The sequence below is a fragment of the Cupressus sempervirens genome, chromosome 4, assembly GCF_028749045.1.
Source record: "Cupressus sempervirens isolate cs-2001-9-10 chromosome 4, ASM2874904v1, whole genome shotgun sequence".
Taxonomy (NCBI): domain Eukaryota; kingdom Viridiplantae; phylum Streptophyta; class Pinopsida; order Cupressales; family Cupressaceae; genus Cupressus; species Cupressus sempervirens.
Window position 1 is genome coordinate 803,877,947 of NC_143121.1, and position 27,595 is coordinate 803,905,541.

Genomic DNA, 27,595 nt, shown 5'->3' on the forward strand with positions numbered 1-27,595 from the left:
AAGTACAATCTAAGCCAAATGAGACCAACCTGTAGCTTACTGAATTGTGGAGAAGATAAGACCGTTCCAAGCCAAGTCACTGCCTCAGAAGACCCTCTATCCACAATAATTAGCCTACAAGGATCACAATAATAGGCTATTCCCTGAAACTCCGATGCTGGCAAAAATGGAAACATTACACAATTGGTATCAGAATCAGTTCTCACTTCAATAGCTTAAAAGCCTGAGAGTAAGTCTACCCTGTGTCACTATGAGTGTCTTAGAAGGTCTAGCCACAAACCTTGCTCCTCCTTTTGATGGAACTAATTATGCCTTTTGGAGTGTTTGCATGAAAACCTACATTATGTCTCTTCACTTTGATGTTTAAATGAGAGGTAAATGGATATGCTGCTCCAGCTCGGCCCCAAACTAATGCTAATGGGAAAAAGGGATTTGCAATAATGAAAAAGCCATGAATGTATTTTATGTGGTCTCTTTGAATCAAAATTTGTCAATGTAATGCACTAAGAATCAGCCAAAGAAGTATGGGACAAGTAGTTCAATGTTTATCATCGTGACGATAAAGTTAGAGAGGCAAAAGTTCAAACATAGAACTATTTTTTAAGGCATTTGTATGAAAGAAAATCAGAGTGTTGCTGCCTATTTCCTAAGAGTTGATGAAGTCGTGAATGCTTTGAAAGGACTTGGTGAGACAATTGAAGAAAAGATCATTGTTCAAAATATTCTATGCACTCTTCTTTTGAAATTCAATGCCTCAATATTTTCTTCCATTTTTCAATTGGTATCAGAGCCGATTCTCTTTTCAATTGCCTAAAGGCCTAAGAGTAGGTCTACCCTATGTCACTAGAGTGGCTTCGAAGGTCTAGCCACAAACCATGCTCCTCCTCTTGATGGTACTAATTATGCCTCCTGGAGTGTTTGTATGAAAACCTACATTATGTTCTTGGTTTTGATGTTTATATGAGAATGGTAAATGGGTATATATTGTTCCAGCTCGCCCCCCTACTGATGCTAATGGAAAAAAGGAATTTGAAAATAATGCAAAATCCATGAATGTACTTTTATGTCGTCTCTTTGAATCAGAATTTGTCAATATAATGCACTGCAAATCAGCCAAAGAAGTATGGGACAAGTTGTTCAATGCTTATCATAGTGATCATAAAGTTAGAGATGCAATAGTTCAAGCACATAGAAGGATTTTTGAAAGCATTCGTATGAAAGAAAATGAAAGTTGTTGCCTATTTTCAAAGAGTTGATGAAGTCACGAATGCTTTGAAAGGGCTTAGTGAGACAATTGAAGATACTCAACACTTCCAATATCATCGAATAAGTTGCATGGTATCTTGACTACATATGAAACACAGATAAATGTTGAAGGGCCTTCAAAAGGAGAAACCACATTCAAGGCTACTACAGGTGGAAATGAGGAGCAAAGGGGAAGTGAAAGTTCAGAAGAAGATTCAAATGATGAAATTGCTCATCTTGTAAGAAAGATTTGGCAAACACAAGTAAGCTAACATTAAAATCTTTTTAATTGTGGCAAAGTCAATCACTTTGCTTCAAAATGCCCTTATGAGAAAGAAGATGACAGTAGTGATGAAAGAAGTTCAAAGCTAAATAGGAAATCTCATAAGGTTAAAAGAAAAGCCTGCATTAAAAGGATGACGGCGCTATCTTTTCTAGCAGCGGGGATGATGATCAAAATAATGAAATTAAGTTTACGGCTATAGATGATTTCAATTTGAAAGAGCATGCAAAATGTGGAGTTCCTAAGTTTGATGGTACTAGCTTTACTCTTTGGAGTTTTAGGGTGTTGACTTATATATAATCTCTTGGCTTTGATGTTTGGAATTGCATTAGAGCTGATAGTGTACCTCCTATGAAGTCATCAAGTGTAGCCAATGAGAAGAAAGCTTTTGACAATAATGCAAAGGCAACTAGTGCAATCCTAAGTTGTTTAATTGAATTTGAGCTTGAGAAATATTTGCAATATGGTACAGCTAAAGAGATTTGGGAACAATTACATGCAACATATGCTAAAATCTTGAAGGTGACATCGTTTTTATGGCTAAGGAGGTTACTCAAGTTGATAATCAGGATGAGAGAGATTTAAATAATCAAGAACATGATGATATGGAAGCTGATGAAGCAGACTTCGAACTACAATTAGTGAAAGCCCTTGATGAAATTAAGAAACTTAAGAAGAAAAATCAGAATCTCATTGAACCATTGCAAGATTTGGTCAGGCTGCAAAAATTCATAAGAACAAGCCAAGAGTTGTTGAAGTTTGGAGAAGAAGGTCAAGCAATATGTCTCAAATCTCTAGTTGTACAAACTGCTCTTCTTGCAAGAAATGAAAAGAATGGTTTATTGAAGATGGTAGCTGCGATAGAGATCTTTATCTCTGGAAATATGAACATTATTATCGATATTGTTACGTTCAACTGAAAAAGACACTTAAGTGTTAATTTGTAACATTAACTGTAAATGACATGTGTCATTCTCATGCATTGAGGCATGAATATTTGAATAGTCATATTTAATTATAGGAGTTATAAGAATCTCAAGAGACCTTCGATTATAATGTGAAGAGTCTTTTCTTTTGTTATATATATCGCATCAAGCGATAGGCATTGTACACTTGAACTTTTATTATCAATAAAGATATATTTTGTTTTGTGGTTGGGTTTTTCCCTTCATTCTCAAAGGGTTTTCCTAGGATATTTCTGGTATTCTTTGTTTCAGTTTTTCGCTTTCTATTTGCTCATTATAATCTTTGATTTCTGGGCTCAATGAGCATCAAATATTATATTCATTTCGAACCCGTATCTAGTCTTCTCTTGCAAGTGCTTTTATAGTTGTTTTCTGTGCAGCCTCGAATAGATATTTTTTTATTAGTTCGTATGATTTAAGTATGATCTCAGTATAAGATTTCTGGACTTGTATGCACTTTCATCAGAGGTCTTCTTATCATCGTGCAACCTCAATTTTTTTGTATGGTTTGGATCAAGAGTCTTGATTCTTTTCTTCGTTTTGGTGGTCATTATCATTCTTTCCAGCCAATTTCTTTTATGCCTTGTGGGCGTTACTTTTTCTTTGACAGCTCAAGACTCATTTAAAGCATATCTTCAAAAACAAATGCAAAACTATTTCCCAGGAGAACAGTTCAACGCTCCTCCTGAATATGAAAAACGTTGTATGGATTGTTATCGTAAATTTCCTTAACAATAACGGCAAAGAACAAACCGAACAAAAGCCATGGGAGTGCAAGGTTTATGGGAATTATTATCTCCCATTGGCAAGAGGGTATCCGTCGAAACCCTAGCTAGAAGAAAATTGGCAGTAGATGCGAGCATTTGGATGGTGCAATTTATGAAGGCAATGCGAGACGACAAGGGAGAAATGATAAGAAATGCTCATCTTATCGGATTCTTTAGATGAATTTGCAAGCTTCTGTTTTTGCGCATTAAGCCAATATTTGTATTTGATGGCAGAATGCCCGCTTTGAAGCGGAAAACTGTCATTGCGCACTACCGGCAACACGAGAGAGCACAGGCGAAAATCCAAGACTACCGAAAAATTGCTCTTAAATCACAAACTTGAGCCGCTTCCTCTGTGAAATCATGGCGGAAAAAGGCAGATTTGGACGTGGATTTGAGCGCAACGAGAGAGGGCGTGGCGACCGAGGGCAAGGTGACTGTCGTGGCTGTAGATCACGATGAGATGAGGAAGAAAAATGGGTGCCTGTGACCAAGCTAGGCCGACTCATAAAGGAGGGAAAAATCAAGTCCCTTGAACTTCTTTTTTTTTGTTGTTGTTGGTGACTGCAATGGCCATGTCGGGCTAGGCGCAAATGCAACAAGGAGGTTGCTACTGCAATTCGTGGTGCTTTGATCTTGGCCAAACTGTAGGTCATTCCAATAAGGAGGGGTTATTCGAAAGAGATAAGTATTAATTTGACTAGGAATAGTGCATAACATTTTAGAGTTGATATTATACGTCATTAATATTTATTAATTTCTCGTGCGTGGTTGCATGGCACATTCTAAATGATAAGAGAGTTTTTGGCTGGAAAAATTTTTAGAACGGTGTCTATCATTCTTCTTTTGCTGGAGTTATACAGATTGTCTAATGTATTCCTTTGGCTAGAGAATTATGATATTCACGATAGTAGATCAAATTCCTGTAGTCTTCATCCTTATGTATTGGATGTGTTCATTTGATATACCCACAGGCAAACAAATATATTTCATGGGCAGAGCTGTTTGAAGAATTTATGGTCTGCACATGGGATAATTACATGAGCATGCAAAGTTGGAATATTAAGCAGTGGCATAGTATCCTGCCATTTTATGTTATCATAATGTATATATATTACTTTATGATAAATTGATTTTATCTCTCTTGGTTACTTGCAAGATGTAACAAGATAAGAAATATAGCTCTAGAGGGAGATGTTGAGCTTGAAAGAGAGATAAGTATTCTATAATGTTTATTTCAAAATCTTATTTGGATGTAACAAGATAAGAAATATAGCTCCAGAGGGATATGTTAAGCTTGAGAGAGAGATAAGTATTCTATAGTGTTTATTTCAAAATCTTATCTCTATATATGCTTTTTATGATAGATTGATTTAATCTCTATTGGTTGCAGGATGCAACAAGAATTATGAGATGAAGATATTGTTAAAAATATATTATTGCATTCAGATACATAGCTCAAAGGGAGCTTGTGCTTCAGAGGGAGGCTCCATAGTTAAGAGGGAGTGTTTATGAAATCCCCTTTACTCTCATATATGCTTATGGTATTTGTAAAATTTGAGACTTAAATGGAACTAAGTCTTGTTTTATGCATATTTCTATTCTTGTGTGAATAAATGGGATTGTAAGATCAGCTATGATAACTCTTTCACCATGCAATAGTGAACATCATGTTGAGAGAGTTCATGATGTCATCACGTTGAAAGATTATGTGATGGGAGTTGAATGTAATGTTGAGAAATTCCATGACAGTTCACGTTGAGAGAGTCTGTGAACAAAGGCTTAGCTGTGAGTCTTGCAAATCTTTTCATGTTGAGTGATTCCATAAATGTGATTAATTGTTACAAGTCTTCATGTTGAGAGATTTCATGAATGTGATTAATTGTTACAAGATTTCATGTTGAGTGATTCCATGAATATGATTGATTGTTATAGTTTTCCATGAATCTAATAGGATATATGGGATAAAATTTCATCATTAACATTTTGGTTGCCGTCTTGTGTGATTGTTCAGCTAAAGATCTCTCTCTGACTAAGAGGGAGTGTTGAAGATAGGAGCTGTGATAGAGATCTTTATCTCTGGAAATATGAACGTTATTATCGTTATTGTTACGTTCAGCTGAAAAAAACACTTAAGTTTTAATTTGTAACATTAAATGTAAATGACATGTGTCATTCTCATGCATTGAGGCATGAATATTCGAAGAGTCATATTTAATTATAGGAGTTATAAGAATCTCAAGAGACCTTCGATTATAATGTGAAGAGTCTTTTCTTTTGTTATATATCTCGCATTAAGCGATAGGCATTGTACACTTGAACTTTTATTATCAATAAAGATATATTTTGTTGTGTGGTTGGGTTCTTCCCTTCATTCTCGAAGGGTTTTTCCCAGGATATTTCTGGTGTTCTTTGTTTCAGTTTTTATCTTTCTATTTGCTGGTTATTATCTTTGATTTCTGGGCTATAGTTTCAACATTATTAGTATGTTGATAGTGGTTGTTCTATACATATGACTGGTGATTTAAGTAAATTTCGCACACTTGAGCAAATGAATGGTGGAAAAGTTAGATCTGGAGGTAGTTCATCAGCTGAAGTTGGCATAGCTACTCTTAGGCTGAATAATGGTGAAACTAAAGTTAAGAATGTGCTGTATGTCAAAGGTCTGAAACATAACTTATTAAGTGTGAGTCAGCTTTGTGATCAAAGATAAGATGTTTCTTTTAATTCAAATTGTTGCACTATAAGGCAAGGAACATATTGCTAATGCCACAAGGGCAGCTAATAAACTTTATATGTTTGAAGGTACTTGTTGTGAGGTTTTCACATCATAGCCCCAAACTTTTGGGGACCCCCTTTTTTTCGATTGCCTTGGCAAATTTTTCGGAGTTGTCCAAAAGTTTTCGATTTGAAAATTTTACACTTTGGACGCCTTTGAGCTAGGAGGGATATGGTTGGATTTTTTTTCACCTCGTGCGAAACTTGATTTTCCAGAACATGTAATTTTATCCTTAGGCCAAACAAATTTCAAAGACAACATTTTTTTATGGTTAGAACAATATTCAGCAGGATAAATTTGCAAATTTTTGCACTTAGACAGATTTTGGAAATTTGATATAATTGTATAAGCTTGAGCATTTTCAAAATGAAATTTTTTTAGATTTAATTATTTTGGAAAATCTTGATTTTTTTTGGTGAAAAGAGAAATTTTTTGATAGTGAAATTAAAATTGGAAAATCGATTTTGAACGCTAGAAAAATTATTTATTTTAGTTAAAAATTAAAATTGCATTGCAAAATTGAAAGTGGATTAAATTGCAAAATCTTATTAAATTGGTTGAAATATTGCCTAGAAGATTTTTAAATGTTGAAAGAGATTGGTAAATTGGAATTGAAAATTGATTTTGGCTTGCCAAATTCGATTTTAGTAATAGTTTAATTGCCAAAACGGTGTTAGATGAACATTTTGGCATCTCCTAGGCTTTCCTTGTTTTATTTTTGCAATTTTTTATCACAACCGGCAATTAAATAGGCTAATTTCACTCTGAGCTAAGTAATTTTAGCATGGCATTTAAATCTAGGCCATTAATAAAGATGTTAATTTAATTTTGTTTTCCTCTAGGAAAAGTCGGCCAGCTTGGAGAGACATGGAAATTTTGGTATAAGAGGGGCTCCCCCCCCCACCATCTCCTCATTCCATCTTCCTCCTCCTCATGTGTTCAGTGATTTTTCTCTAGAAGGGCAACTTTGCAGATTTAAGCGATTTTTGAGTAGATTTTTTCCTTGCTTGGTGGCATTTTTCTTCTTACATCTTTGGCAAATTTCTTCCTTAGGCGATTTTTTAAGGCAAATCTGAGTTTTTTCTTGCTTGGACAATTTTGTGAGATCTGATTTTCTTTCCAAAGGCTGCAATTTCAATTTCCAGATTTTGGGCGATTTTGTTGGTGAAGAGGCTATGTGATCCAAGGGTTTGATTTTCACAAATGCGGACAATTTCAAGGAGGTCAAAATTCTGATTTTTGCTAGGGCATCATTATTTGCAAGGAGGCTTGAAATTTTCGAGATCTGATCCAAATTCGAAAAGGGCCCGGTTATTGGTAAAGGCAGATTCAAGGTAAAATTCTACTCATTTTTAAAGGTGAATTATATTCCTTGTTCTTGCTTGGTTCGTTTCCCTTATATTCTTCTTGCATTCATCATCCACCACTTCATCATTCTATTGATAGGTTGAAGTTTAGAGAGACAAGTGTAGATTTCATGATATGACACTTGGTGAGGCAGAAATAAGCTAGACCACCTTAGGTTGAAGTTGGGAGATATAAGTGTAGTCCATCATAAGGTAACGAAGGGATATAAATAAGTGGTAGTCTCACCCCTAAGTTGAAGGTTGGAGATTGATAAGTGTAGAAATAGGACTTGGCGAGGCAAAAATAAGCTAGACTCCATCAATAAACAGAAGGTTGGAGATTGATAAGTGCAATCCATATCATTTAGAACGAAGGGGCAGAAATAAGTGTTTAGGATGGTAGATGTTAGTGCAAGCAAGAACCCAAAGGGAACGAATACCAATAGAGACAAGGAAGACATAATACCTAAGACCACCTTCTTCTCGAAAGTGAGGCGAATAAGTGATACCAATATTGATACAGTGAACATGGTACAATTAAAAGGACAAACTAAAGAAAGGACAATCCCCCATGGCAAAGAAGATCTATAAGAGCGGAATTGTACACGCAGTGGCTTTCCCTCCTACCTTGCCTTGTCCAAAATTGGTAATGGAGTGTGCATCCCGATTTGATATTGTTACTAAGTCCATCATTTTTGATGAAGGGAAGAGTGTTGGCCAACATCGACGAACAAGTCGTCAAAGAAGCATTTAATATTCCCCAGTATAAAAGCATGGCAGTGGTAATGATGGATCAGGTGGCTAAGTTATTTCAGGATAATCAGGAGGCTTACTTCATTCCTCTAAAGTAGAATTGGTTACACGAAGGCAAGAAGGGAGTTACCAGATCATCGAGGCTCACCAAGTCAGATTTCAAATCAAAGTATGGCGATCTCATTGTACTTCTTAGCGAGATCATGGGCTTAGCTCAAGGTATGCAATTCGAGAACTAGATGTATTATTTTATTGATGAAATTGAAAACGGAAAGAGAAGATTTTGATTAGGCTAGGATTATAAGCGAAAATTTAGAATTGCAATTTAGGACCGTGTAAAATCAAAAGCAATTCTATATGGGGTCTTATCTTTTCCATCTGATTGCGAGATTATATGAAAATCTTGGACTTAAGGCCTTAGGAGTAATTGGCAATGGGTCGGGGCAATGTTTGGTGCATGAGTGTTATCCACAGCTTCATTTGCACAACACCAAAGATTATAAAATATTTTATGACGCCTTTTCCATGAAGACGGTAAGGATATTGCAAGAAACACCTACTAAGAGGCTCTCATCGAAAGTAGAAGCAAAAGTTAAGAAGTATGGGAGTTGGTTCATCTAATTTCCGCAATTCACTTATATTAGAGTAGCAAGAAGCACAGTTTGTCCCAAGAGACTTCCAAGGTACCCACCTGACAAGGTAGATTTGATGGAATTGGCTAGGCAACTTGAGCATTATGACAAAATGATGAAACTTAAGGGTGAGACAAGGATTACCTTCTCATTTGGAATTGACAATGATAGTTATGGTATCATCTAGAATGGTATAGAGCAACGGAAGGATTCGATCCTAATGGTCTTATCAAGGCATCTCACGGAACTACATTTAAACATGTTCCTACTATAGAAGATTTTTGGGCCAATGCCCAGGATGACTTTCATATGAGAAAGCTAGCTTTCTCAAGATTGTCAGTGAACATGATGAGGGCAATCAGATGGAGAGGTCTTGATATTCCTGATCAACTACATGATGATGAAAATGTGCTAAGAGAAGATTATGATACAGTGGATAGAATGGAGTTGAATCCAATGAATTGGGATGATCATCAAGATCCTTCCTTAAAGGCATTTACAAAGACAGTTGATATGCACACCGAGTTGTGGTACAATGAGAAGTTAAGGAAATTACAAAATCAGAAGGTACACCTTACTTACAAGAAGATGAAACCAAAGGAAGGCCCAACAGAGTCGGTCGGACAGAAAGGTGAGGGTAGTAGCTAGCAACAAAGAACAGTTAAGAGCTAGAAGAGAGGTTTAGAGGTTGAGAAAAGTAAAGAACATCAGGAACCTTTAGCAAGAAACAAAATGCAGCACCGTCAAGGGAGAGCATAATTGAGGCTAGAAGCCAAGAAGATAATGCAAGTGGACAAAGGGCTACGGTCGAGGTGAGCCAAGTGGTTACAATGACAGCACCGAGTACTCTCCTCTCTCGGAGAACCAACATGGAGAGGATGTGACAGTCACTAGTGAAGAAGAGGATAGTCCAATTGATACTGAGGAAATAAGCCAGGCGCCCGATGTCGTTGGCGATGCTTTGCTAATCAAATCAAATCCAAATTTGGGGAGATGCACTGCACCACTATGGTTAAGGCAAATGCTTGTGCCAAGAGGTGAGGTAATGACTGCCCAAACAATTGAAGACATTCAAGGATTAATGGAAAAGGGTGATAGTGAGAACCAGAAACAAATTGCAAAATCGATGGCAAAGGTAATCAGGAGCGACAATGATGGTCACCAAAAAGTTCAGATTGTTATACCAACGGTTAGCAAGGCATTGGATGAGATTGTAGCTCAAGAATATGAGATGGTAGAGCATAACTTGGGAAGAATCACAGAGGACATGGAATGTGAGGAGATCCAAGACGGCATGGTTTCAATTAGAGAAAGGTTGAGGAAGGCAAACGAAAGGATTGTAAAGTTGGAGGTCAAAAATAGGTATTTGAAAGATTGTTAGCCTATCCAACAATTGCATCAAGCAGTGCTTCCACAAGACAGCGGGAGCAACACAAAAGAGATATCGTCTCAGCTACGTGAAGTCAAGGATTGGATCCATGATACAATCCAAGATGGGCAAAATTTCTTGCCTTCCTTTGTCTTGACATTCAGATCATTAGTGGTTATTAGAGACAAATTCAGAACATTTGAAGGTGAGTGGAAGGATTTCCTTCCAATCAAGGACTTGGACATTCCCAGGCTACAAGCATTCATTAAGCTATCGGAGAAATATTTAGAAAGAGCCAAGTTGATAGATGAAAGAGGATTGAGTACGATTGAGTCTTGGTTTGTTGCCTTGACTATCAGACTGAGAATACCTGAAGAGATACGGAACGAGATTGCACAGTACAGCCCAAGCATTGACACTTCCATTTCAACCATGATGAGCGGTGTTGGGGTTGTTCTTGATTTTGAAGATATCAAAGAAGAGAACGTCAATGAGATAGAGTTTGGATCAAGATTGGATGAGTTGCGGAAGGTTGCCATCAAGAAGAAACATTTGGGCACCCTTGCCTCCCTCAATGCCTTTATCGGATATGCTAGAGAATATGAGAAGGATCATAAGAAAACACTGCAAGCAGCAAGCAACATGAAGAATTCAGCTGAGCTCAAGATGAAACATGCACCTTGCGCTACATGAAGTCAACGACAAGCTAGCCAAGTTCATTGCTCTCGCTAAAAAGATGAAAGAAAGGGGTAGAGCTATATTAGAGGATCATTTCATGTAAGCCCAAGTGGCAAATTCTCCTTCTTCTTGGGTAGGATGGGTGTCTGATTCTAATTGGCTACCATTTTGGTGCCTTCTCATTGGTTGCCACTTTTCCTTTTTTTTCATTGGTCTATTAATGAGGTGGCATCTTCTCATTGGCCGATGGGGTGGCAACCCTAATTAGGGTTGTTAGGATCCAATCTGGACCGTTGGTTTTGCCTCTTAAACTCTACCATTGGTTGTAATTTTTTGCATCTATATAAGTTCATTTGCTCTCATTTGTAAAGGGGTTGAAGAAAATTGTTGCTAAGATAATACCAAAATTGCCTCTCTTTATCATTGTTGTGACTTGCATGGTGATTAAGAACATTTGGTGTTATTGCATAGTTTCTACTTCCAATAGTTAGAATTAGATTTCCTTTGAAGTTGTTAAAATAGAATTTATTTCAAGAAGTTAGCCAGAGTAAGAGTAGATAGATAGTTGCATGGTGATATTAGTGGATGTTTGATAGGGATCTATAACTAGGCCACTAGCATCCTAGCGGCTTGTTGGAAAGCCTTGCATGGTAAACTAGTCTTTTCCCTTGAATCATTGCATCTATAGAGGTAAAGCCGTTGGTTAGCTTTCATCAGATTCGATCCCCATCCATTTGCTAATCTTTTCATTCATAGGAGTAAGAGTAGAATAGCAAGTAATCGAGTAGTTGGATTTCATTCTAAGAAAGTTAGGAAGGCATAAGTCATCTGAACACACCCTCCATCATCCTCACCATCAACATTATCTAGCACTCATAGAAAATCATCACCATCACACCAAAAGTCCAAGTCATCCTCAAATGAACAACGTAAGGCTGCCTACGTGATTAACCAACAAATCACATTGATATAACTGAGTTAGTATCCACAGGTGTAAGGAACATTGAAGTTTTTTCTCATGTCTTCATGAGTATTAACTTTTCAAGAGAGGAATTGAGTGTTTGATATTTCATATCGAGTATTCAATTGCTATATGTTATGTAATGGAACAAAACTGACATCAACAATACTAACAATGAAACTTGTTGTTTTAGTGAAGAGAAGGAGGCATGGCTTTGGCATAAGAGACTTGAGCACATTAATTTTGATAGTCTTGTTAAGATCAGCAAGAAGGAAACTGTTAGAGATATTCCACTGTTGGAAAAACTAGCAAACAACACTTGCAAAAATTATCAAATGGGGATGAGCAAACAAGAAAATCCTTGAAACCAAAGGAACATTACAACTTTAAACCTCTCCGGCTAGTTCATACAGGTTTATGTGGGCCAATGAGAACAGCAAGCTTACAAGGTGGGAGATATTTTATGTTGTTGATTGATGACTTCTCATGTATGACTTGGGTTGCTTTCCTCGAAGAAAAATCTTAAGCTCTACATAAATTTAAAGCTTTTAAAAAGCCTTGGATCAAAATGAAATGGATTCAAGAATTAAATGTTTAAGTTTGGATAATGAAGGTGACTTTATTTCTAATGAGTTTGTAAGTTTGTGAGAAATACAGAATCAAAAGACAAGTTTCAACCCCTAGAAGGCCACAACAAAATGGTGCTGTGAAAAGAAAAAACAGAAGAGTACAATATGCCAGTTGAAGCCCTAAAAAGTTAACCAATGTCTTTTTTCTGGCATATGCCTACCCATCGCATAAAATATCACAGCTCTTCTACAGCCATATTCTATTTTGATCCAGTAATTAAATTTGTATCTTTGGCATTTTCTGTACTAGTCCATTGAATTCACATAGATATGGTGTCTCAAAACTTGCATTGGCAAATTATTAATGCATTTACCATGTCAAGCCCCACCATATACAAAATAATTGTAGTATTAATAAATAATCTAGAATTTTGTTATGTATTAAACCTTACGTCTGACATGCCTTACGCTCTTCCACTCGTTCTGTATCACAATGTTTAAGAAATCCGTTCAAAATTTGTAAATATCAATGAATGCTAGAATGCTCTCTTTCACATTCTAATCAAGCAGAATAACTCCTGCAAAATATGCTTCAACACTGATGGGTAAACTACTAAAAATAGAATCATCCTGCTCTTTATTTACACTTAAACATTTGTTCCATAGCACAATGTATGAGAAGTTCATTTAACATTTATAATCGTCAATTAATACTAGAATGCTTTTTTTCACATTTGAATCAAAAAGAGAATAAACTCTTGCAAAGTATGCTTCAATATTTGTGCTTTAATGATAAGATAGCAACTTCACAAGTGGCAGTGTAAACTGAGTAATTATAGAGATCTGACAGAAAGGAAAACTGGTACCTCTCCAAACCTTTGCAAAACGATCTTCACTACCAGATGCAATAAGTCCTGAAGAATGAGCAGCTATGGAATAAACAATAGAAGAGTGGCCAATCATCTCCATTAAAGTCTCTCCTGAGAGTGCCCATAACCTTACGGACCTGTCATTGTTTCAGCCATGTAAGCTTCTTCATTGACTACAAACACCACAAGCAATATTGCCTATGCAACATAAGATAGATAAACAAGCTTAAAACTAAGAGTTCCATCTTATTCATTTGTTTTGCATAATCTAACAACTAAAACATCACAAAGATCTAGTTTCTGCTAAGAAAATATATGTAAAATAAAAGAAACTTGAAACATTTCAAAACAACTTGAAAGATCTAACATATGATGCCCATAGAGTCATGACTTTCAATACTGGCACACCATCGAACAAAGCTGGAAACAGAATAGAGGTTATAGCTTTCAAGAACCATGTGATGATTTTCACAAAAAATCCAATAAGAAATGCCATAATGCAATATGATTTTGGATGGTCTGTCTGTTAAAGGAAATCACACAACCAGCTTTGTAACAAAAGTGAGAAAGACAAATTAAAGACTGTTAAGTTCTATGTTAAAAAATTCCATTTTTATGCATTTGTTTTTGCATAATCCAGCCACATGAGCATCGCTGTTACCAAATTGCTTACCTAAAAAATTAGTAAGTAAACATTTTATGTAACATCTTAACAACAACTAGATAGTCATGATCTCCAATATTTGCACACCATAAAACACAGCTGGAATTAGAATACAGGATAGATTGGATAAACATGGGATATCTATGAGTCAGATTTATTCATTACAAGAAAGATTATAATACACACAAGTAGTAGTGGGATAGCTCACCCATCATGAGAGGCAGAAAGGATTCCCACATCTGGCATTATAGCCAATCCACGAACAGTATCTGTGAGGATTAAAAACAAGTAAGCAAATACAAAAGCTAACAAAATAAGCATTCTTCATTATCAAAAACAATTGGGCCAAAAACCTAAATTGACAAACCACAGGAGGAATGCTATACATTTCAATAATTTTTTTAAATACTAATGATTGAAAGTGTAACAAGTTCCCCTCAAACAAATGAGTGGCACTGTGTGTACACATTAATTCAAAAATTAAATGCCTAGTGCTATATAGCATTTATGAGAAGTCAGCTTGATCTATCAAACAAATTCAATGATCATCTAAACTCAATAATGGAGCTTGAGTAGCCTTCAAAGAAAATGGGGTGGTCCTTTATGGTAATGACTAGGCTACTTCAAATAGTTCATTTTTAGGTGTCACTTAAGTGACTACCACAAATATCTAAAGGGTAATCAACAGCTACATCTGACACAAAGACTTGTGTCTTTGTCAAGTATTGACACCTTGCATAGTACCACATTTCAAGATAGTGTTAACAGTTTGAGAACTTTCACAAACAAGCAAGCACTCTTCCATTTCCACATGAAACCCAACTATTTTTATTTCTACATGCATATGTCAGAAAATGATGGGTGTACTAGGATGTTGACAATTTTAATTATTAACTGTAAAATAGTAAATTCCATTTGGTTAAATCACAAACATATTAAAATATTGAAGCATACTAACTTACTAAGCTATCAAAGCATGGTCAATTCTCTTAACTACATCCTTGAATAACTTCCAGTGCTTACTACCAAGAAAAAGGCAACCAAATACTGTCCACATTTGTCACAAACATCTCCTTCATGTCTTTAAAAACTTGCTAAAAAATGCTGTTGATTTCAGACATACCTGTGTGCCCTGTAAATGTATGAACACATGTCGAGCCTCTCCAGACCTTCAAAGTATGATCAGTAGAGCCTAGAATAGAGTTAAAAGAAGAAGAACAAAATAGATTTGATGTCAATATTCAAACAATCAAAACATAACATATAGTTACTAAGAAAACTTTTAGGAACCAAAAACCATTCCATGTTCCCTTAAACTGTCAAAACAATTCAATTGCAACCCCGTCACAACCAGTGAGAAAAAACCAACAGTGAATTTCAAGTATAATTAAAAAAATATTGATCAGAACAATTCATTTTCAACCCAACCACAGTCATGGAGTAACCAGCACCAGGAAATTTAAACAAAATTTTAAAAATTATTTAAACCAAACTAGTTGTATATGTATAAGAAAAGACCATTAAAAAGGATCGAGGTTGACCTGTAGCAACTTCTCCAGAGGGTAGCTTTAAAATTGCCTGAATAGGAGCCTGATGAGCCTGCCAGCATTCCACAGCTTTCCCATTCCTCCACCTCCTCACAGTGCTGAAAGACCAGAATCCAAAATTACTTATATATTCTGCAGGAATGCATATAACTAGCTAATAATATTGCAAGCTGTTTCTGGATTCAATTGTGTAGGTACTTTTGCATCAACATTTCGGATAACACTCCGTGATACATAATCAGAACAAATGATAAAGAGTCAAAGGTGAAATCTCATTCATCCTGATAATGGATCACAGAGTGTGATCCAAAACGTTGATACAAAAATACCTACACAATCGAATCCAGAAACAGCTTGCAGTAATCTCAAGGTTCGCGCAAATCTACTGACTCTTATAGATAAGAATATCTAAGCAAGGAATTAAAAATGAATGTCTGCTCTCTCAAATTGCAATGTCTGCAGATATGCAGAAATGGCAAATATTCAAATTGATAATTTTGTACAGGCATATTGTTGGGATAAGACGACTCAGGCTTATCATGATTTATTGTTTTATTTATTCTTCTTTAGAAAGATGCTAAATGAAGATGATATCTTCCATAAGGATGGGCTTGGAAAAGAAAACACGAAGTTTCCTTTTTTCTTTGATTTATTCTCTTTGCTTTGTTTTTAAGGCAAGAGTTCTGCATAAAGAAAGTTTCTATAAATAATTTGTAGATGCATAGAATGTAGACGCTTTAGAAACTGTTTCCTCTTGTACGAAAGCTCTATAAGTACAAAGCATTGTTGTAGAGAATCATGAGACAAAAGAAAATTGTTTGAAGAATGTTGTTATGCTGCCGGAATTATTCTGGATTTAGATATCATAGCTGATTACTCTTGGAGAGTTGTGGCTCAGGAGATTGTATTGTAACTTTGTTGTTGATAATACAATTGGGTCTGGCTTTGGAGTGGTGGGCTTTTTCTCGAAAGAGTTTTGCCACATACATCTGGTGTTTATGTGTATAATCCATTTTCTGTATGTATTTATTTAGCTTAGAATAGTTTAAGGTTTTGTGAGGTAAATTTCAGCATCATCTCTCCTGTTAGATTTAGCATTTGAAAGCATTTCCGCACTTTAGCTTTCTTTCACATATGAGGGATATTTAATAAAAATTACATATGGCTTGTTGTGTGCTTAAGGTATTGATGTTCAGTTCAAGAGAACTACCCAAGAAACGACCCAAAGCAATCGCTTGAACCAAGAAATGTGTTGTGGTTCCAAACAGCCATTTGTTACATTTCTCAGTGCATAAATGTCAAAACATAGCCACTTTGGTAGACATTTCCTGATGTTACAAAGTGTTTCCTCACCTTCTGGTTATTTCCTAAATCATGATAGCTGTGTTTTATATATTATGATGTTGAACTTTGAACCATTGGCAAATCTGGATGAGTGATGAGTCTTTACAAAAATTATAATCAGTCATTTGTTTTCTACAGAAAAATCCCCCATCCTTGTTCCCTGCACCTTGCCATAGGTGTCTTTATTCATGTTTCTCATATCTAGCAACGTAGGATGCATGCATCATTAGTAATGGAGCAGCAGTTTAACAAGCTATTTCAGAAGCTGCAAAATCATTCAAGTACTAGAAAGTATGTAAAGATTATTCTGAAGCTCTATGACCAGAATTATGACGGCCAAGTGCTGCTTTTCATTCCGCTGACCAAAACAGGTTTCACATTTCAAACAGTCATTTCTGAGTTGTTGGAGCCATTCCAATCATTTACTGCGAGTCTGCAGATTTTTCAAAAATCATTGCATTTCCTTCCTAGGGAGTTCTACAATAGTTTGAATTTTTAAGTTTATTAAATGCTTGTTAGTGTAGGATCGGATTGGCTATGCTAGGGATCCTCTCCATTGTAGGAGAGTGTCTAATCATAGATCAAAATTCCATCCTACTGCTTGCCCCTAGTGGTCTCAAGGTGATAAAGCCAGTGTTGGATCCTAACAGTATTTGTGACAATGGTAGTGTGTGGTCACAGGGCTCTATAATGGCAGATTTTAAACATAAGCCAAAGGTGACAGGTAAAAAACAATGAGATAAGACTACTTTAGAGAAGCCTCTAATTAATTCAGAAATGAAGAAAGCTGAGGTAGTAAAGGATATGAAGCAAGCTCAATATGGGTGATGTCGCATGCATAAAGAAAAAAATCCATAGATGATTGAGTTTGCCCCTTGATATAACAGTTCTAGCCTTAATGGAGCAAAGGAGATCTTTGGCTCCCTATTGCAAAGTCACCACCTAGTTAACTCACACTGAAATGGTGTCATAAAGGTAGCTAGGGATACACATTACCAAAATTATATAACGAGCAATGCATCCTCAGAGGAACATTTTAAAGGCATAAAAATACATGGGTTGGATGCTGCAAAAGGCCCCAAAGTGCTTCCAATGGCATCAGTAAAAATGCATGTCAGTGATGTTCACAGTCAAGCTCATGAATGTTGGAAGTAAGGCCACGGATGATGGGGAGGTGCCTGAAATGACCTAATTTGATGAATATTCTTTGTGTCTAACCATTGGAGTTCTATGTAACTGGCTTTTGTGTCTAACTACAATATTCTTGTTACAGTTTACCACATTTATAGGGTTGTCCATGTCATTTTATTTCTGTCTTGGTGTTCTGTATTTAGATTGATATGTTGTCTTTGGTACAGCTTTGCCCATTTATTGAATTGTTCATACCATTATGTCCAGTTTTGGTGCCCTGTCTTTTGTTTGGCTCCTCATTCCGGGTAGTCTGTGCTTTAGCTATGTATGTTGCAGCGATGGTTCATATAGTATATGCAGCATTTTGCTTTGTGCCATGATTGATATTCAGCAGAGAAGGGGCCCTTAATTTAAGCCCTCTATTAATTGTTTTTTTAAAAAGCCTTGACGTTAAAAATAAGATCATGAAAACAAATTCCTCAGTAATTTTCATGTCATAAACACACCTTGATTGTTTATGCAAGTTGCTAACAAAAACAAATCCATACCAATCAATCGATGAGGACAAAATGTCACCCTGATCATCCAAAGTAATACCGGTAACCTGCAATTGATGGCCCTTCATTGTCTGGATAGCCTGTGCTGTGCTTAGATCCCATGCAATAACAACTGTATCCATTCCTCCCGAGACAAGCCCACCTTCAGGCAACTGGATGCTGGGAGGTATCCAAGCTAGAGGACCCACAAAACTGCTGTGTCCGATCAACATCTTCTTCAGAACATATTTTCTACTGTCTGCTTCATCAACTGACCAAAACCGAACTGTCTTATCTCTTGAACCTGTACCAATGCCAATATCTCCACAAATGCATATTCCTCGAACCTGAAAAAGATTTCAAATATTTTAAAATCTTCCACCTAAGAACATCTAATCCCTATCAATGATAAAAAGGTGGTCAAACAGAAACAAGATACAGCAAATACGATGGAATGTACTTACAAAAAGCATGGTACAAAAAGTTCAAAAAGAAAAGTAGCCATATTAACACTCCAGAATACTGTAGTGCATGCACTGCAACTTTTTAACATAAATGGTAGTTTGCAAACATGTTCTAATGTTTGAAAAGTAATCTCTTATGTGCCATTGAGCTCACTAGATATGTTGGGTCGTGTGTTGGGTCAATGTTCATTCCTGAAAAGTGAAGTCACATGCATCTTCATAGGAGACATTCATATTTTAAAAAATCTTGAGATAGGGTGTAAGACTAGTATCTAAGGTGTTATGTGTAGAAACAAGGGTACTGTCATCTCTTAACATATCAATGGCAATATTTGCTAATAAACTGGAATTACGAACCAATTGGTGGTGATATAGACAACCACATTATCAATGATGATAAATTTAAACATCCTTCAAACCAAATCGACTTGCAGAACCTCTAAAATGTATCATTCAATAACTTCTTGTAAATTTATTTTTAATAACTATTAGGAAAAGGTTTTTATGAAAATTCGGTACCCCATATTTTTCTAATGTCATAGTTTATTAAAATTCTATGTTGAATCAAACAGCTAAGAAATGGGTTCATCATTACTTAAAAAAGGATCCTAAGTGAAGATATTGTCTATTGTTCACCTAGTGGGATAGGTCAATGGAAAACGTTTCTACAAAATCAATAATGTAATGTCCCCTTCCTGAACACTGACAACTTGGTGATTGTTAGCCCATTCAAAAGGTTCCTGTAGACTCATGTGGTTGGGTTTAGGAATTCCTTGGGATTCGAAGACCTTGCAATTCACCTTATCCGGTATTTACAAGTATTGTTTTGAGCTCATACCAGTAAGAGATGTACTATGACACTTTTGGGGGATGGTTTCAAACAAGTAGTCCATTATAACTGTTTTTAGTAAGCCACCTTCTTGGCACCGCCTTTGTCCCTTAGCATCAGTTATCCCTTGGAATAGATGGCTAATGCACTTAATAATTATTTGGTGATATAGGATTATCAGGGAATCATTTTAATAAAATTAATGTTATAAGTTAAACTAAATATGTAATTTAACATTACTTTGAATATATTTAAGTAACTTTGTAAAGTGGCCTCTAGAATAAGAAAACCCTTTAAAAGGTAATTTTAAGTTGTTTTAGAAGGGTATGCCTACATGGGAGAAATAAGGAGGATTTTTTTTTAAATAACATATGTATTTGATTCCCAAAGTAGGGTATGGGATTTAGAAGATAAAATAAAAGACCTTTTGGGAGCTCATTTGACATTCATGTTTTGGAGGATTGATGGACGATTATCGCTGGTTGAACAGAATTCTTCCAAAGCCCTTGTGAAGGGAACAAACCTTCACAGAGGACATTCCCTGTGAAAGGGAAAAAACTTTCCTAGTGGATTTGCTGGTGGTTTCAGTAAGGAACTAAGAAAGAGCTTTATTTGCATAGATTTCAGTTGTATATCTGGTTCATTTTGAAGGGGGGTTTATTGTTAATATTACAACAGCAAAAAAAACAGATTTGGAAGTGCAAGTTGCAGATTATCCACCATCAATTGGCCATACCTTTTCCTCAACTGTCTGTCCCACTTTCAGGAGAGACATGGGAATTTGAGGGCCAAGCAACTAGGGTTTGGGTGGTTTCTTTCCATAATTGACAGCACCTAGGTTTGGAAAATACATGGATATCAGCTGCAGGGAGAAGTGCAGATTTGGAAGGATTTGAACCATCATTGGAACCCTAGTTTGCTAGTTGAAGTATTGCTTCATACCTATAGCAAAATCAAATTCCAGATATGAGTCGAACATGTTGATTATTGTAAAACTCCATCTACAGTCCTAACTTAATGTATTTATTTCAAACATAATTGCTCTTCATGAATTTCTGGGCATTAGACAGCCTATTTATTCACTGCTTAAATTGTATTAAATCTAAACTTGTAATGCAGCCTATAAATAATGTGATTAGCCATCTAGGTATCGGAGAATATTGTTCTATTTGAATATTGAGAATATCTGTTATCGGGAACCTCTATAAGACAATTAGTAGTAAAGGTGCTCCATCTGCTAGATTCCTTATTGGCTGAAGGAGAACATTATCTCAGAAAAGACACTATAAATATGTAGCGAGCATATAACTGAGAAGAAGATAATAAGAGGGCTGGCAATCAGTCAAAATTCACAAGAAGCTCTCATGGGAGTACAAAAGAATTTGTGATTAATCTCCTCCATCGTGAAATATTTACTAAAAAAGTTTTAATGATCCCAAATCAGAGTCCCATATCCATGATTAATCCATCCAGGTATTGAAAAATGTTGTTCTATTTGATGAATTGAGCATATTTCTTATTGGGAACCTCTGTAACACAGTTAGTAGTAAAGGTAATGCATTTGCTAGTTTACTTATTGACTCAAGTAGTACATTATCTCAGAATAAAACACAAATGTAGGAAGCTTATAACAAAGAAGAATGTAATTAGAGGGTTGGCAATTGGTCAAAATTTACAAGAAGCAGAGATGGGAACAAAAGAATATCAAATTGTGCAGAAATCGTGATTAATCTCCTCCATCCTGAAATATCATTTACTAAACATTTTTCAAAGTAATGACCCCAAATCATACTCCCATATCCATGATTAATCATCAGAGATTGTAATTAATCTCCTCCATACTGTAATATCATTTACTAGACAATTTTATTAAGATTTAAGTAATGACCACAAATCAATTCCCATATCCATTGATTATAGTTTGCATCAGGGATATGGTGATGCAAATTTCAGTTAAGGGTATGCTATATCCAATATTGTTCAACAGTAACATATTGTAAATCATACTAGAACAAGAAGTCCAACAATGACAGCTTCAATCGGGAAAATGATTAAACAACATGTAACCGCCATTTCTGACCTAACTAGGATTCTCATTTGAGTCATTTTTCAAACCATACTATATTTAGAATTGTCCAAATTGCAATCAGTACTATAATTTCAAAAAAAGACAAGGATAACTTCAATGTCCTGTATGCCAAATTATTATTAAACGCCTAGAACGTGTCTACTTGCTCAAAAGACTGTTGCTATGAATGCCCTGATTTAAAATTAACAGCAGATCTTCATGTAAGTCCGTCTAAACCTCACTCTGGCCAATTTCAAGGAAGAATGATCATCCAATATGGAGAATATTGCACAAGTATACAATGTTAAATAGCTAGAGGCTTCCATGATCATTTCTAAATTAGAATTTACTGCATTATGGATGATACAAGTACATTTAAATTGTTAAGTCCAACATTGATAATAATTGTGAGATGAGGGTTCCACGCCAAGGGTGCAAGTGTCGCAAGTTGACCCTCTATGAGGTAGCTCCCCAATTTGAACCATACCAATCCAATAATCAATCTTCCTCTACCATGCCAACAAATGCTTTCAGTAGCCCACCAACAAATATTTTCAGGTGCTTGTGCATTTTATGGTTGTCCTTGCCTTCTGATTATTAGTATACTATTACCAATACATGAGAAAAAGCAGAATACCCCATGGAGACATCTCCAGGATTACGTGACTGCCTCATCCTAAAAGCTTTTGATATTCCCCATGATTATGAGACATCCAAACATGAATTAAAGCGGGATGTGTCTGCCACTTAGAAACATTCCTTACGTTTGTGACTTCTTTCAGCCACAAAATAAACAACGAATATCTTAAATTTAAATATTCAACAAAAAACTAAGTTCTTAACAGGGATGCAACACAAAAAAAAATTATAAAACTTAAAAGCACTAACAAGCTTGTTCTGCAATGCAACCATTGTCACGCCCATGCCCTAAGGAAGAAGTGATTAATTTAAAATTTTAAAAAAAAGCATATATATATATATAACAAAACCTCTCGATTTTGATAGTCCCACAAGGAACAAGCATTTTCTAATTGGCAATCTGTTCGATGCATAAGGAATTATATTTGAATAAACCTTAATCAATGCCAATTCCAAGCAGCAAAAATTAGTAAAGGGACGTCAAGTAATTAAGAATGGACGCCTCTTTTATATAGGAATATATGAATAGTGAGATTTGTGTCTCTCCATTCCCCTCTTGAGGGCTATATAAGGTGGACCTCGTCCATGGGGAAAGGCATTGAATGGAAATATGCATTTGATATGAAATCAGAAAATAAGCCAATAAAGAGCCGAATCCGATTTAGTATTAGTAGCCCGAAATTAGTAAGTTTATGTGTGGAAATGTGATATGAGAATATGAATGCAATATTTATCTTTTGCTGAAATATACATAGGGATTGCGATTTCTCTAGTATTGTTTTTGAATTTAAGAATACTAATACTTCTACTTGATAAATATATTATTATATATTCATATAGTTAATCTATTTGGAACTGGACAGGAATGGCTGCAAAACAAGAAGACCAATCAACTTCACGAGAGGTGAGGATCTAACCTACCTTTCATCAAGCATGCCACCCCAAGATGGAGCACTCATGGGTCAGGAGGCTTACATGTGCTCCGGGACTTGATGGAGGAAGTAGCCACATGCTCTTATCAAGCACAGCGCCCCAAGATGGAGCACTTGTGAGCTGGGAGACTAGTGCTCCTGGGCTTTATTGAGGGAGACGGAGCACCTCCACAGTGGACTGAGGGATGGAATGGATCATTTTCCACCCATGCTCTTGCAATACAAGGATATCTATCCATGAGATTGCAGTTTTTTAAGTCCCTAGCTAGGGAAATATGCCTTGAATGATTATTTATGCAATTGATTATACTTGCATTTATATGCTATCAATTCCCTAACCCTCATGGAAATAACGGGTCTTATGAATTACATTTCAAAAGTTGACTAACACAATTGTAGGACCTTAACCGAGATTTGTCTTGCTAAAGATATTTCATTCGGTAAATTATGATATTAACTATATTGCACTGCTTATTTTAATTGGAATTATGAATTTAGAACAAGATATTGTAGCACTCTCAAAAGGGACATTACAACCATGCATTTCTTGCTTTGAGTTTTGATTTAGTTTTGAGAATGTTACATTGTAGTTTGTACTTTTCATTCATAATCAGAGAAATGGACGTCAGATTCAATGTGGATCAACAGACTGTTATTGTGAATTCAGCAGTTCACAATTTTTTTTACAATTTCAGGTTCTTTTAGTTTATTTAAGTTATTAATTTAATCCACTTTGATTTTGATAATCAAATTTTAGTTTTTATATTTTCAATATCCATCTTGTCCAGGAATAGAAAATCACTCTACCCCAAAATCCATAAAATTGTGCCGTCCCCAAAAGCCATAAGTTTGGTAAATTATGATATTAACTCTGAGTTACCATATTTGCTCCAGAAAGCTGAAAGTTGAAATTCGATTCGCCCAAATTCATTTGTCAGTTTGCATTCATGTCAAATTCGCTATTTTCCTCGTAAATTCCCTGCAAGTTCGTAGTTTCAAACCCTGGTCGACTTTGCGGGAATTTAGATCATATTTGGTTTGGGTAAAACGAGCCTGGGCAGAATTTCGGCGACTTCACAGTGAATTTGGGAAACAACAACTTTTTGGTTGACTTTTCAACGATTCAATAAAGCCCTTTTTTGTTTTGTTTGACCTAAAATGATGTCATTTTGGGCTTCTATGCAGTGGCAGACCTAAAATGACATCATATTCTAAGTTATTAGCATAGTGGTGTACGAACTTATTTGCTGCAGCATATGTTTACATAAATTATAAATAAATAAAATAAAAATCAAATATTCTTGTACAAACAAACCCGAAACAAACCCAAACCCAATCCAAAAAAAAAAGGAGTGAATTTTGAACCCGAATATTGAATCTGCATCCAAACCGGCAACTTAATTAACTATATGGCATTGCTTATTTTAATTGGAATGGTGAATTTAGTGCTATATATTGTAGTACTCCCAAAAGGGACATTACAACCAGCAGTTCCTCCTTTGAGTTTTGATTTGGTTTTGAGAATGTTACATTGTAGTTTGTACTTTTTATTCATAATCAAAGAAATGGATATCAGATTCAATGTGCATCAATTGACTGTAATTGTGAATTCAGCAGTTCAACAATATTTTACGATTTCAAGTTCTTTCAGTTTATTTGGGTTATTTTTCTAGTCTACTTTTATTTTATTATTCAAATCTTAGTTTTTATACTTTCAATATCCACCTTATCCAGGAATAGAAAATTGTTCTACCCCAAAATCCATAAAAAATTGTGCCATACCCGAAACCCATAAAAAATCTGCTGTCCAGAAAGCTTGAACCCCATCGCCAAAACTGAAAGAAATGCTAAGAAAGAGTCGTCGAAGTAATGCCTGCTCACGAAAATTGGACATTCTGGAGATGAATAAAGCCTTACAGGTCAAAATCCCAGAAAATTTGAGAATCTAACAATAAGTAGCTAACAGAACTTTAGCGTACTGATTAAATAATCTCGTAGGTCACAGCCAAGCTGGACACCAAATTCACATAAAAGAACCCAAACTATAAAATGATTGACACATTGGTGATTTTCTATATTCAACTCATGTCCGACGTTAACACTCACACTACCGCATTGCTGCTCAGGGAATATGCGCCCCGTCTTGAAAGGAAATGACTTAACCTGCAAACTCTCCCTTATATGATAAATGACAAAATCTGATTGGGAAAAAATTAGCCTATAAAAAAAAACCCAAAGTCGGTTGAGTTGCTTCTCCATACACAACTGTCATACGAGTGGCCTCGTGAAAATGGAGATGCAAGTTTTAAGATCAGTCATGCTTCTACGATTCCAAACGCAAGTGCGTGGCTTTTAAAAATGAAAGTAAACGAAAAACGAACACAGCAAATCAATAAATAACAGTTTTAAGTAAAACAGAGATTTCCAACCTGATTTAATAAATTATGAGGTTAAAAGCAGTGAAATTCGAACTTACGTCTTCTTCGTGACCTCGCAATTCACAACGCAGACGATATTGACCGCATTCCACCGCCATCTCTTTTCTTTTTGCAAATTGTAGAGATTGTAAAACAACTGAAATTTTTTAAGCAATTGCAAGAGGGTTTCAAAGCAACACAAAAAGCGAAGAAGTTTTTGTTTAGTTGTAAGGGAGTTTTTGTTTCTCTGTGAAATTTGAAGGGGACCGTTAAAACGCGTCTCGCGGCAGGCTTCCAGCAGAACTCGAAAAGAAAAAGAAAGGAAGGGAAAAAGAAAAAGCACAACGAAATTCAACGAAGTTGCGAGATATACATTTTGGGAGGGGAGCGCCGAACCTTTTTTTGTTTTGCTTTTTTTTTTAATCCATTACTCCGTATTACTCGTAAGAAGAGGATGGTTAAATTAATAATAATAATAATAAGCGTTCATTGTCAAAATTTTAACATGGAAATGTTACTTCGTATTTGAGCACTCTAACTTCATGCTTATCAAAATTCTATGTGGAAATTTCAAATCATTCATAATTTTTTGCATCAATTTATTTGGTGAATCGTCTACTTATAACTAAGGTTTTAAATTCACATCATCCATTATGATGCCACATCAACATTTTTTTGCCAAGTTGTCCCAAACAGCCCAAATAAAAAGTGAGACCAATGGTCATGCATAAAGGGTACCCATACGTGCACAGCTAATGTGGCATCACATCATTTATTACTTTTTATAGTTAAGGGTACATTTTATTTAATTTTAGGTAGTCATAATTATACTAACAACTTTATAGTCACGACTCACAAGTATTACTACAATGTTGTCAAAAAAATTGGGCATTAAGTCAATAAGTGTAGGTATCAAGTCAACAACTCCTATCACAACTATTGGAACGCGTTCAAGTACTAGGTTTTCTCCCCTAGTTAGGTTTATGTTCATGTTTTTGTTACATATATATATATATATATATATATATATATATATATATATATATATATATATATATATATATATATATATATATATATATATATATATATATATATATATATATATATCTTTTTTTCCTTTTTTTAATGTATAATAAAAATTAATATTGAGAAAAATATGAAAGGTTGGGATGATAATGGAAAAAATGCAGTTGTACGGTGGTTTGGTTCACATTAGGGCCTACGTGCCCTAGCTCGACCTGCGTCTGGTGCTTCTGTCTGAGCTCTTTGGTGAGCTTTTTGTTGATATCGAGGGGACATCTTTTGTTGGCAAGGGCGTGTGTTGGTCGAATAGTGGTCTTGGTCATTTTTTAGGCCGTGAGTGGACGCCTTCAATCTAAGACCCGCCCTAGGTGTGTTCTCAATGGGGGGCCTACGGAGTTTTGCGATTGTGGGGCTCCTAACCCATCTCTTTCTCATTTGCTGAGCCTTGGCTCATTTGCATGGGGGATCGAGGCATAGTCTCTTCTCATATTTCATTCAGAGATGTGGAGATGGGTGAGTCGTCTTCTCTATTGCATGTCAACAATAAGGATTTGACTAGTAAATCCCAATCTGGGGATGGTGATTCCTCTCCAAAAGGGATGTTTCGATTAAGGAAAGTTAATAGATGTTTGCAGAGATCTAAGGACCAACCAGTTTTGGTTATTCAACCTGCGCAAGTTTCAAAGGATGTTGAATATTGATGCAATCATGCCCTCATTTGCAAATTTATGGGCCTTCGCCTTTCTTTACCAATGCTAGAATCCTAGGCACATCAAGTGTGG

General features: G+C 35.8%; 1 protein-coding gene across 6 annotated transcripts in view; it reads right to left on the reverse strand.

The window, feature by feature from the left end:
* Positions 1-26,130, reverse strand: part of LOC149563833 (transducin family protein / WD-40 repeat family protein) — a 233,478-nt gene extending 207,348 nt beyond the window's left edge. For all 6 annotated transcript variants that reach the window (XR_016364116.1, XR_016364115.1, XM_089826960.1 and 3 more), the window contains exons 1-6: positions 25,847-26,130; positions 18,451-18,785; positions 15,422-15,525; positions 15,004-15,072; positions 14,089-14,149; positions 13,214-13,353 (exon numbers count right to left, since the gene is read on the reverse strand). Coding sequence is in view for 4 of the 6 variants with exons in the window: in XM_089826960.1 (XP_089683086.1) it covers positions 13,214-13,353; positions 14,089-14,149; positions 15,004-15,072; positions 15,422-15,525; positions 18,451-18,785; positions 25,847-25,906 (769 nt within the window). In the remaining 2 variants the exon portion in view is untranslated. The remainder of the gene's footprint in view (positions 1-13,213; positions 13,354-14,088; positions 14,150-15,003; positions 15,073-15,421; positions 15,526-18,450; positions 18,786-25,846) is intronic.
* Between the last annotated feature and the right edge of the window lie 1,465 nt (positions 26,131-27,595).